At 46.6% G+C, this 12,729-nt stretch overlaps 1 protein-coding gene across 1 annotated transcript in view; it reads right to left on the minus strand.

The window, feature by feature from the left end:
- The window catches only part of LOC126545824 (cell adhesion molecule Dscam1-like), a 710,777-nt gene that overhangs the window by 26,900 nt on the left and 671,148 nt on the right, over nucleotides 1-12,729 (minus strand). Inside the window, exons 15-16 of the mRNA XM_055061988.2 lie at nucleotides 9,379-9,672; nucleotides 9,088-9,258 (exon numbers count right to left, since the gene is read on the minus strand). Coding sequence (XP_054917963.2) covers nucleotides 9,088-9,258; nucleotides 9,379-9,672 — 465 coding nt within the window. The remainder of the gene's footprint in view (nucleotides 1-9,087; nucleotides 9,259-9,378; nucleotides 9,673-12,729) is intronic.

The raw sequence follows: 12,729 nt of genomic DNA on the forward strand, positions 1-12,729 counted from the left end.
AAAAATATTGTTGCATGATAATTAATTGGGACATCTTGTATATATTTATGACCTCTGCATGTAAGTGACGATGTCTCGATCCCTAATAAATGTAGTAAATTATTAGAAATGTTTTTTTAATGAGTCGTTAGCTGGAGAGAGAAGCGATACAGAGACACGTATCATTCACGTGCATTTCACACGCCGTTGATAAAATTGTCTGCCGAAGCGGTCACTAAAGTCTACAGGTTTTTTTCAGGGTCAAAAAAGCACGGAAAGCATTTTGAATCGAGGTGAACATACAGCAACATATTCATTCTCTAGGCATAAGCTATCCATACCTTTAGAAATAATTGTTAATTGGCTACCTCCTTCTATTTAAACATATAGTAAACTTTGTCCCGTGTATATATTTAAATGTATTGTGTATGTGCATGGTGTTTACAGTGGAAATTTAAAACAATGTTGAACTGAGAAAATACGGATGGGGCAGCCGCCACTGGTACTTCTAATGAGCGTGTTCTCCTATTGTAGGATTTGCAGAAATAAAGCAAAGCATGAATTAAAATTAGTGCGCGTCCGCGCCAACAATGACGCTGTAAGCTATGAGCCACAATACAATTTTAAGTGAAAAGGTCGAGGCAAGTTAAAAGAAACCTCAAATGATCTGGGTGACAAAACTCTGGCAACAGCCCGTTAGGTGGAGAGGGGGGAGTACGCTCTGGCATCGCCGGGGAGAGGGGGTTCAGCCCTCCCCTCCCTTAGAAAACTCCGGGGGTGCTCGGGCCCCGGAGCGATAATATTTGGACGCTCTCCTAACCACCACGTCAACCCTGCGTGGTCACAGGACTTGCTTGCGAAGAGGCTAACCATCTGTACCACGTTCGGTTATTTAAAACGGGATGACCGACTTTGCTTTGTGCCTTGTGTGGATATATTTGGGCGATCCTGAACACTTTACCTAGACATGCCCGCAGTTCTATGTGTAAAGAAACACGTTGATTCACAGTTTACAGAAGGGTCTTCCCTTCGCAAGCTCCCAAGCCGTAGAGTTCCCTTAAAAGCTTGAAGTGATCAAGAAAGTAGCTCTACGCCTGTTGATTGCCTTCCTTCGGGATACTGCATTCATATAAGTTTGGCAAAACACCTATGCTAAAATGTATGATATGCCGAGCCGCAACAATTGATAGCCAAGCACACCAGGCTAACAACGCCTGTAGCTGCCCCACCGCCACCAGAAACGCTAGAACTTATTTCTCGTTGATGTTGCTGTGAAACTCCGCCTTCAGGTGTCACCTTCAGGTGTCGTGGAACTGAACCAGGAAGATGTCTTATCTTAGTTTTGTGGACATGCATCGGTGTGTGCAGGTCTCGCTAAGCGCACTTTTGTGGCAACGTTGTTACAGTGTGCAGTTGGGACGACTTAAGTTGACTGATGCATCATGGACGTGATCGCGCAGAACTTCGCCTAACGTGGCTGGGCGGATGACTTCGCACAAACATACCTGCTGTAACGTTCGGGAGACCAACCGGGTACGTACGACACACATCTAATAAATTTTAGCATAAACCGTCCGATCTATCTGTTTTCATACATTAGCGGGAACCTCCCACGTATCGTTGGGCACTATGAACGTCGAAATGACCCCTTATAGAAACCCCCTCCCGCCCTGCCCCGCCCCAAAAAAGAAAATAAGCGTTTTAGATTGTTTTCTTTCACACCATACAGCGTCCTTTGCGTGTACCAGGAATTTCCCGTAAATTAACTGCGAAGAGCGTAAGCCATGCAAACATTTAAATTGCGGTACTTATATCGCAGGACACTTCCAAAAGTTGGCGCCTCCAATTTACCTCCAGACGTCCTGCAATGACTAACCAGGTGCAGCTCCTGCTTCACGTGCTTTGGTTTACCAACTAAACACTTTTAAAAAATTCACTTAGTCACACTATGGTTCTTTTCCTATTTCTTTTCCAGAAACTGGAAATTAAGAATTCTAGCAGAGGCCAGTTCTAAATGAGCGTTGGGATATCGGATAGGCTTTGCTCCCATCTTGAGAAACAGCCCCAGTATAACGACGTCGTTCATTCAACGCATGTTCAACCGAGCTCAAAGCTGAAAGGATCATTTACGATTAAAAGCGAGTTCTAGGTGACAGAGTATCAAGGCAAACTCCTGGTAGCTTCCGTCGCTGCCGAATGTAGACGGTTTTGAGGTCCGAACTTTGTGGTGCGCGACAGTGGTTGCGCAAGAAAAAAAAATCATTTATTAGTAATGTATGCAGCTCTTACGTCTCGAGGCACCACCTCGAAGGCTGGGGGCCGCACCGGACCTCGTGCCCTTTTTACGTCACCTGCGAGCTTCTCAACTCGCGCAGAAATTTCAGCACACAAGTATTTTGCATCAAACGACCATGTAAATGAATGGTAGACGTGGGGAAAGCTGAATACGTTATCTCATGCTAAGTAGAGGAACGCAACAGACGTTTAGGCACCGTAAAATTTGCAATCAAGTAAAAAAGAGAACAACAATGAAACATGAAAACCAAGGATAAGGGATTTCGTCACGAAAGGAAGAACTTATATCGTGTTTTGCTTAAAAGAAATTGAAAGTATCCCCTATAAACTGGGAACGCTTATTGTACTCTCAACTCGATATCGTGTGATGAGCACTGTCGCTTGCAGGCCTTCTTTCGTTTATCATGATGCTCGTGAAACTGTGATCGCACACTCGTATCTGTAACACGCCGATGTTAAGTGCGGCCCTTTTCAAAGATTCCCAGGCCACTTTGCGCGTGACCTCAGAAGTACTGTTGGGCTGTCCGGTGAGGGATCTTGTCAATTTGTGTTCTAAACTCGTAGGAGGGCAATGACGGGAGTTGTGACCCTTAAAAAAGTTAGAGAGCGAGAGAGAGAGAGAGAGAGAGAGAGAGAGAGAGAGAGAGAGAGAGAGAGCATATAACTTGCGCGCAAACGCGTTGCCCGGAGTCCACACTGCTCACTTGCCTACGCACTTCTACAAAAGGGGTTGAAATATTTGTGACGGAACGCACGAGCTCTCGCTACTTACGGGGCCTTGTCATGAGCACAAAGGTGCAATCACTGTAAGACAGACTAGTTAAGGAAGGTACAAAAGTGTCGAAGCCACAACCTGCGTGACCTGAGCTGTTGTCACGCTGTGTACTGGGGTTTCTGTCAAACTTTCATTACTACAATGACTCTTGTGTAGAGGAACACCCCTGGATAAACATTTATAGGCTTCTGAGTGCTTGTAGTACCACAGGACGCATTCCATGTGAACCGGCGGCAGAGTTCTTGTCACTCGCAAAGCGGCTTAAACATTTTTGACAATAGGGAGCTTTAGAAATAGGAGACTGAAACAAAGCTACGGGACGCTATTGGCGGGCGAACAAAAGAACGCAAAGAAAGTACAGAAGAACGTAAAAGCCGTACAAAGGGGCTTTGGCTTTTGGGTGCGGAAAGCTGCTTGGGTGCACAGTTTCTAAATCTGACTAATGGCTGAAGACCTAGAGGGGAGCGATCCCAAAGGTATGGAACACTTGCTTGTTTTTGAAAGATGAAATACAAGCTAGTAGAAAAATCCGCACTGTTCATAATCACCAGCAAACATGCCCGTGGAAGCGTGCTGAGCGAGTGAGGTCCGACTCGCTTCATCAGCGCGTTCACGCACGGTCATTCCATGGCGCTCACATGAGGGGATAGCTATACGGCGTTTGTTTTTCGCGGCTGTAAGGCAAAGGGATGGTCACTCGCTCAGCACTGAGCCGGCTGGCCGCGTATCCGGAGTGACCAGTCACATTCAAGTCTGCTACCCATATCCTCAATTATGACGCCACTGTGAGTGGCTGGTGTGAAAGTCAGTCTAGTGCTGGTAAGTGCGAGCACACGCTATAGTGTATGGGAATAGTGGAGTAAAATATTGTTGAATTGATGTAATACACTGACACATAATTTTTTAGTATGTTTGAGGATATTTGTATCTTCATTTTTTTCCCCTTTCAGCAAACGCGGAAAAAAGTTGGATAGATAGATAGAGATAGATAATTTATTTGAAGGCAGGCAGAGAGGTCGGCCTGAGCTAACGCGCTCTAGCCTGCAATATGCCATTGTAGCCTGATTTAATGTTGGCCTTTAGCACTTCCTTACTGCAGGTTTTGTATTCGATGCGATCATCGCTATGTTATGAGTAACATCAGCCTTGCTGGACCTGAATGCTGCCAAATATTTTGGTCTTTATGTTTCATTTCTGTACCCTGAAATTTACTTAACAAATTAAAACTTCTCTTAATGAGGCATATAGACAGTGTTCGTCGTTGAAAGCAAGTTGGGGAAAAATATGAAGTTGCGTGGCCACCGATGATTGGAGAATGTACAATAGTGACGCACGCGTAAAGATTTGTACAAGAGTGCAAAACACCCTGTCAAAGGCAAACGCAGAAGGCCTGTCTAAAGGGCATATCGGCGTTATTTTTTTAAAAGCGGATTCGCGTCCAATTCATACATAAAACCATAAAACCATCGCTGCTTTCTTTCAATGAGCGCGTCTACTGCGTACTTTCTGCTCAGTTCTTTGTATACGACAGCACCGAGCATCGACGCACTCACTCGCTTGTAACTAGCCAGTCCTTGGGGCGTTGGGCTGTGCCCCCTAAAGGGCTGCATGCAGCAAATAGCGCCTCTTCTTCTTCACAATCACTCTTCCTCTCTCATCTTTCACGCGGCTTCACTCATTTATAGAACGAGTGACTCAGGCGTAATGTGCCAATCCGGGATTCGAAAATGCGCTATAATGCCCGACGGCCCATACCCGCTAATCGACGTGCGCGGTGAATCGGTTCAAGCCGTCGGCGTTAGATGGCGACAGACGTCTGCGGCTGCTATGCTCACGCGCGCTTCCGATCATCGAATCTGCGCACATGCACGGCCTCGGCCCTGGAGATTTCTCCTTAAGAAAGTCAAATCATGACGTTCGTTAACAGGCCAATGACTTCGCACGTCATGTTCATCAATAGCCGAGTGAGGTGTCGTACTTGAAAAATCTAATTTGTGAGGATCATAAGCGACAGAGACCTACCTCTCCTGTAGTTCCCATGCGAGATATTTCAAGAAGCGGTTTACGGCTGTTTTTAACCTTCCTATTGTTTTTTTTTTCACCAGAACGCGGGTTAATTTTGTGCAGGCTACGCTTCCGTTGTATAAAGCTCATTTTACGGATTTCTGTGGCACATCCTGCCTGTGAAATAGAGTACGCGTAGAACTAACCTCCACACAATCGGCAGCATGCAAGCTCAGGCTCGCAGAAAGTGTCTTAGTTACACGCGGACCGCCGCCTACGGCAGAAACTATAACGATGCCTCCGGATCACCCAGTTACCACACACGTTGCTGTTGAAATAATGCAAGCGTATGTCAGGCGTCTAACCCGAATTCCTCGTCATTATCTCAGCCTTCCAATAACAAGAAGAATACGCCCAACGTTCAGTACGACTGACTCAGCACATCGAGCCTCGATTACACCGGGCTTCGCGCCAGCGGCAAGGCCGTTGCGTCTTAGCTGACCTCGCGTGCGCCTTGAAATTTCTTCTCCCATAATAGATGTGAAACATGGGAAGTTTGGCCACAGGATGAACTGGTGGTCCCAAAATCTTAGCTAAGGAAAGCTGCTAAAACTATAAAACAGTGTCAAAAGTTAAGAAGAAATAACCGAGCATAAGAGGGCAAGCTCCATTGATCACAGAGAATATAGATACAGAGAGAGAGAAAAGTTAGAGAGATAGAAAGAAAATTATGATAGCGCAAGAACAACACAACCATGGGAATACAGTAAATTAAAAATGCATAGAACTACTGTTCACAAAATTTTTTTATCAAGTCACCGTCTATGAGAACATCCCGTATATAGAGACTTGAGAGCTAATTTTTGTTTGCTGGGGCTCGATCAGGGTCCAAGCACTTTTTGCACAGAGAAAGGGTGCGTCTAAACAGAGTTCAGACGACTTTGGAAGTTCTCTCGTTGCTGTTCATGTCGTGGGCACTCAGTGAGACAGCTCCCATCAGGAGTTTCCGTTGTGTTACAGTGCGGCACTAAGATGACGGCCTTTTCTTTATATGATGCAAGAAGTAAGACGTTGAGCAAAACGAGAACAAGGTGAAAGCGGGAGCCAGCGTTTCGACAAGGGGACTTGTCTGTTTCAAGGCTACATATGCTTTCCTCGGCACAGTATATATTGATACGTGTACTTATCTTTATCGGGCGACCGCGTTTCGCCGCCTAACAAATGTTATCGCACAGCGCGGGACGCGCCTGCATGTATCTGAAGTTTCTGGAAAGTTATCGATGCTTCGATCCACTGTCTGTTGTCGCCGAACCTTGTGTTATCTGATTTCATCGCGTGGCGCGAACTGTGTAGAACTTTGTGGAAGGCACGCGGGTCCCAACGATTAGTCTGGAACATTCGACGACTGCTGTATAAAAGCCGACGTGCTTGACCCGCTGGTCAGATTTTCGACGATGGCCGACCGTGTTCGCCGCTATCGTTGAGCTATAAGTGTAGCCTGTTTTTGTGGGCACAGGTTCGCCCAATAAAAGTTAGTTTTTTATTTCACAGTATTGCTACTGTGTTCTTCAACGTCACCACCACGTGACAATACAGCCATGGTTCTTCTAAAGGGGAGAGGGGATAAGGTGGGCGGGTGCGGCAACGAGCGAAGGTGTGTTAGCGGCGAGGGTGCAGAAATGTGAATAAAGGAGTGCTGTTCACAAGGCCGGTGACACGGCCGTCTGTCAGCCACGTGTCAGCGGCCGTGTGTCAGCCGGCCTGTCAGCGGCGTGCACAACACGTAATAGAGGTAATAGAGGGGCGCTGTGCACGCCGTTGACACGATGCATTTTCTTCATATCATTTCGCGTCTGTTACACCATCGCATATATTAATTTACAATGCCCTCATTTCTGAGTAAGCTGCCTAGAATAATAGATATTAATGACTCAATGTCACAAGAATATATAATTCTGTAGCTTTTTAATTACATAAGTGACCATTCACTAATGTTTCACATGTAACATGCTTGTGTTCATACCGACATTCTATGAAAGTTTTGTGCCAATGGCATATTTTATTTGATAAATAACTCTCTGATCTTGTGATAAAGGTATTTTGCATTGATCTCATTAGTCCCCCCAGAACTTCTCTACAGACAAGATTTATGTTTGTAAACAAGAAATGTATGACGTCGCTAGCGCACGGGCTTAATAAAAGACAAACACTTTTGGTATTCCTTGTCGAGCTACTTCAATTCTTGGCTACAATAATCTGCGGCTTTGGTAGTTTTCCTGTATGACGCTAAAAAATTCAGGGCCGATATAATCACGCGCGCCGGCCAGAACAAGAAGGTTCGTGGTAGGCAACGTTAGTCACCTATATGTATGTGGCCTGGAGCAGGTCTGTAGACATATCTGTTGCTCTATATATGAAGGTGCTTTTTGTTGCATCATCTAGTAAAAAATTGTGCTTACATGTATTTTTATCGTATGCTGCTGTTTATTTTTTTTTTTTGCAGAAGCTCATTTTTATCACGCTGTACTATCTTACTCCCTAATGTCGACACGGTGATGTGGAAGTTGTTAAAATGCGAAATTGTAATAACAAAGGTCTAATGTAGATATATAAGTTGTCTAACATACATGGTAAACAAGTGCACAATTGTTGGTGGTAATGAAATTGGCTGAAGCGGTAAACGCAAATTCAGTCGTTTCGTTCTAAAATAAACGAAAGTGAAAAGTTGAGAAAATATATAAAGATGTAATAAAGGCGTCTATTGCAAGACGGCAAAGCGCAAGGAAAGTTGTTAACTTCTAAAAAAGCCGTCGTCAGTCAAAACATATTCTCCGCGTTAGTTTTGTAGCTTCCGGAGGATTGCGCGGAGTTTCGTATTTCCTTTTCCAGCTTCCGGGGGGCTGCTGGAGGAACCGTCGCTGAAAATAGCCTAAAAATTGCGTTAAGAGAGTTTGAACCGTTCTGCATCATCAAATTAAGCATACCAAAAGGCGAAATGAACAGCTTGCAAAGGTGCTGCTGAGCTTCAAGTTAGGACTCGAAAAAAAAAAAAAAAAGAGTCCGGGGTTTTACGCGTCAAAATGACGATCTGATTACGAGGCACGCCGTAGTGATGCACTCCGGCTTGATTTTGACCACCTGGGGTTCTCTAACGTGCACCTAAATCCGAGTACACGAGCGTTCTTGTTTTTTTTCATTTCGCCCTGAACAAAATGCGTCGGCCGTAGCCGAGGTCGAACCCTCGACCTCGGAACTTAATTAGCAGGGCAACGCCATAACCACTAAGCTACCGCGTCGGGTAAGGACTGCAAATGGCATGCAGTAATAGCGTACGACAAGAAAAAAGTAAAGTTTCACAATTTCAATCATGATCAATATGCATCTGCTCGTTCACAAAAGAGAGAAAGAGAGAGAGAGAGAGAGATGTAGGAAAGGGATGGATACTCTCTTGCATTCATATTGTGGTGGAAAAAGTGACGGCGCTGATTCAACACAAGGTTCTAGGTGAATCATTATGCCAGAAGTTCTCCCTCAATCAAATTTATCAGATTGTTTATTTTTCTAATTGCTTCTCTGTGCAATAAATGACTTCTTATCACGAATAAAGTGGCATCACCTACCGGCAGCGTACGGCCAGAAAGAAAAATGAATTGAAAAAAAAAATCTACGTCGACGAAATGCTGAACCTTTTCTCTTAGCAAATGCGAGCCATCCAATGCGAGAATCTTTTTTTCTCAGATGCAACAAAACGTCATCATATTGTGACACAATACGAAAGTAGCGCCACAAAGTCAAACACCCCGTGTTCCGATTTGTCCTACTACTGCCAACACGTATAATGTTTAGGGCCGGTTAGAACACCGCCTCAACAACCGTGCAGACACGTCTTATGTTGCGCTATAGCAGGTAAAATTGGCGCCGTCTACTCGGAAATCACTCCACTACCACCCACAGCTTTCATGACGGCAGTGCAATGGACGCCGCGGAACAACAACGATCTGCGGCGAGGCGAGAAGACAGCGATCTTTGCTCACAGTGCCTGTCGGCGCAGAGGGACTCCCTGGAGCAGAGGATGCAGCCAACGACGATGACGATGAGCACCACGCAGCTGGAGACGAGGATGGGCACCAAGATCTCCAGGTCGGTCATGCTAGGCAGTGACGAACGCTTGGGCTGCGACGAGGTGGCCTCCACCGAGGCCACGTCTGCAAAGGGGACCGCGCATGTGTGAGCGGCCATCGTTTCCTACTCTCGCCATGAGTCACACATTTGTCGTGTCTGTCACGGCAGAGAGAATCTCCTCGTGGATATATATATATACTCACGCGCGGTGCCATTGGGAGTGGCGAACTCGTATTGGGCCTCGGTGGCGCCCGCCGTGGAACGGGCCACCACGTGCACGTGGTACGTGGCGCCGGGCGTCAAGTTGCGCAGCAGCAGCTGGGTCTGGTTGGCCGGCAACCCTTCGGCCACCGTGGCCCAGGCCTGCGCCGCGCCCTGGCGCAGCTTCACCGTGAAGTCGAGCAGCTCGCAACCACCGCTCTTCCAGCTGCGCAGGCTCAGGCTGGCGTGCCGCTGAGAGGCCTGGATGAACTCCTCCTTGCTCGGCGACAGCGGCGCTGCATGGGGGCACGTGAACATTAACTTCGCCGCACTGGTGAAGCAGCTGACCAAACAAGCCGATACGATAGCGCGCCACGTCCCCTTTCAAGAACCTTTACTACACAGAAATTTACTATGCAGAAGCGAGATTAATACACACCGGCGACTGATACTGATGCAATCATCTAAGTTCCGAATTAGAATCAGTTGTAAGTCCCCATCTGCCAGAGGACGACACGCAGTGAATGAAATGAAAGAAATCCATTCATGCGCACCAGGGCCTGTAGTGTTTTATTCTGACACGTTCTCCTTCAATGTACCTTGCGGCAAATCGACTAGACCACGAAGAATAACTTCTTGTCGTGTTCTGAGAACTCCCGGTGCCAAATGTGCAAACACCCGGCCGCTTTAAAAATGAATGAGATGAAAAGAAAGCGCAAGGAAGAAACAAAAGTCGGCTCAGAGTTTCAACAAGGATTTTACAACGCGCTGGGAAGGAAAGGAATCCCACCTACAGTCAGCTAGCGCGCAAATCGCAGCTGACTGCTCTGCTCCTCGAAAAAAAAATGCACTACGAAAAAAAAATGCAACATAACCAACAACGTGCACAACCACTAAATTTACCATGTTTTGTTTTATCACCTCGATATGGAGAGAGAGAGAGAGAGAATGAAGAGGAAAGGCAGGGAGGTTAACCAGATATGAGTCTCCGGTTTGCTACCCTACACTGGGGATGGGGGATAGGGGTTAGAAAGATGAGAGAGAGGGAAACGCTAAAAAAAAGGAAAGAAAAACACGCACACATGGAGGCACACACACAAAAGGCGTTCCAATTAAAGTCGTTCACACAGGATGGTACATCGCAAAAAGCGCAATAGCGCTTGCACGGCCTTCTTCTGTGACGGTAGGTCCTTTCGATGTTGTAGAATTCTTTTTTCGGATAGCGCTTGGTCGTCCAGTTGGTCAAGTTCGTGGCGAAGGCATGCCCTCTGTGTACTGTACTGCGGGCAGGCACACAAAATATGGCCAATTGATTCTTCATGGCCGCAGTGGTCACAGGTTGGGCTGTCGGTCATCCCTATGCGGAATGCATAGGCTTTAGTAAAGGCAACGCCCAACCAAAGTCGATATAAAAGCGTGCCGCCTCTACGGCGAAGCTGTGATGGCGCTCGAAGACTTAGTGTTGGATCAAGTGAGTACAGTCGCGTGTTTCTTAAATGTGGCTCATTCCATTGCGACGCGGTGCACTGCCGAGCAAGTATGCGGAGCTTCCGTGCTGCGTCAGTTCTAGAATGAGGAATTGGGACGTGGCGCTCCTCAGTATGGGCTGAGCGGGCAGCGTGATCCGCCCGTTCATTGCCGATAATCCCGCAGTGACTTGGAAGCCACTGAAAGGTTATCTCATGGCCTGCTTCACTTATATGTTGCAACGTCTCTGTAATATGGAATATTAGTTGTTCGTGTGGTAAGGTGACAGTAGAAGGTGACAGTAGAAACTGCAGTGCCGCCTTCGCATCGCAGAATATTGCCCGTTTATGTGGTTCATCACCAATGTGATGAAGGGCAGTAAAGAGCGCTGCGAGCTCTGCTGCCGTCGATGTTGTCGCGTGGGTCGTCTTAAATTTAATTGTTGTAGCTTTCGCTGGTATGACGATTGCCGCCGCGGAGCTACTTGGAAGGACAGATCCATCAGTGTAAATATGCGTAGAATCACGGTAGTTCTCGTACAAATGTAGTAGCGTGAGCTGTCTAAGGGCTGGCGATGATAGATCAGCTTTTTTCGAGATACCAGGTATTGTGAGGCTGATTTTTGGCTGAGCGAGGCACCATGGAGGAATCGAAGGTCTCGCAGCCGGGGTGAAACAAGCTGGCAATGATTCATCATATGCGGTTATCGTCCGGCTGAAAGATGTGTGTGGTCTGTCCGCTGTTAGGGAGGCCAAGTGGTGACGAGGAGTCCTGGTCAGATGCCTTATATGGGTCCTGAGTACTTCAATTTCAATGTGGGTCCTGACAAGGTGATCTCCAGCGATTGCTATCGTAGCCACTGTTGAAGCACTTTGAGGCAGGCCTAGACAGATCCGGAGCACTTGACCCTGAAGACTTTGTATTGTGCGTAGATTTGTTTTACCTGTGTTGTTTATTGCTGGCAAGCTGTATCGCAGAAATCCGAGGAAAAGCACCCTGTACAGTTGCAACATCGCACTTGGCGACATTCCCCAGGTCTTGCCAGCGAAAAACTTGAGGAGGTGACAGATGCCTGTCAACCGTTTTTTCATGTATGATACGTGTGGGCTCCATGACAAGTCCCTGTCGATTATGACACCTAGGAACTTGTACGATCGGACCCGTCGTATTATTTGGCCATTTATCATTACACTGTAGTTGGCCATGGGTTTGCGCGTAAATGGCACTAGTGCGCATTTCTCTGAGGAAATTTCCAGGCCTCGATTACGGAGGTAGATTGCAGTTTGTGTGGCGGCTCTCTGAATTCTCGCTCGCAACTGCAGGCGTGTTACTGCAGACGTCCATATGCAGATGTCATCCGCGTACATTGATAGCCTGGCTGTAGTTGGCACGTGCTCAAGGAGAGCAATTAGTGTTAGATTAAATAACACAGGGCTAGGTACACCGCCCTGGGGGACGCCGCGGTAGCTATAATGTAGACAAGTATGGCCTTCTTCGGTGCTTACAAAAAAGTATCGCATGGATAAATAACTCCGTATCCATTTAAACATCCGACCACCCACTCCTACCTCTGCGAGAGCAGAGAGGATGGCTTCATGCGTAACGTTGTCATACGCCCCTTTAACGTCGAGGAATAAAGCGTCGATATGGAAAACACATTCGTGTCTTACAGGGTAAAATTCTGAAGTGATATCAACCAGCTTATACAGTATTAACCTGATAAGATAAGATAAAATAGTTCAACTGATATCATATCAATGCAAGTGGTCATAATGATTACATTGTTGTTGCGCCTTTTGCATAGGTATTATGATACTACACATAGAAGATAAGCGATTCACCTAGAGCCGAAGGAACTAGAGAGTTCTAGAAATCCGCATCCATGT

This window comes from Dermacentor andersoni, chromosome 1 (assembly GCF_023375885.2).
Source record: "Dermacentor andersoni chromosome 1, qqDerAnde1_hic_scaffold, whole genome shotgun sequence".
Taxonomy (NCBI): domain Eukaryota; kingdom Metazoa; phylum Arthropoda; class Arachnida; order Ixodida; family Ixodidae; genus Dermacentor; species Dermacentor andersoni.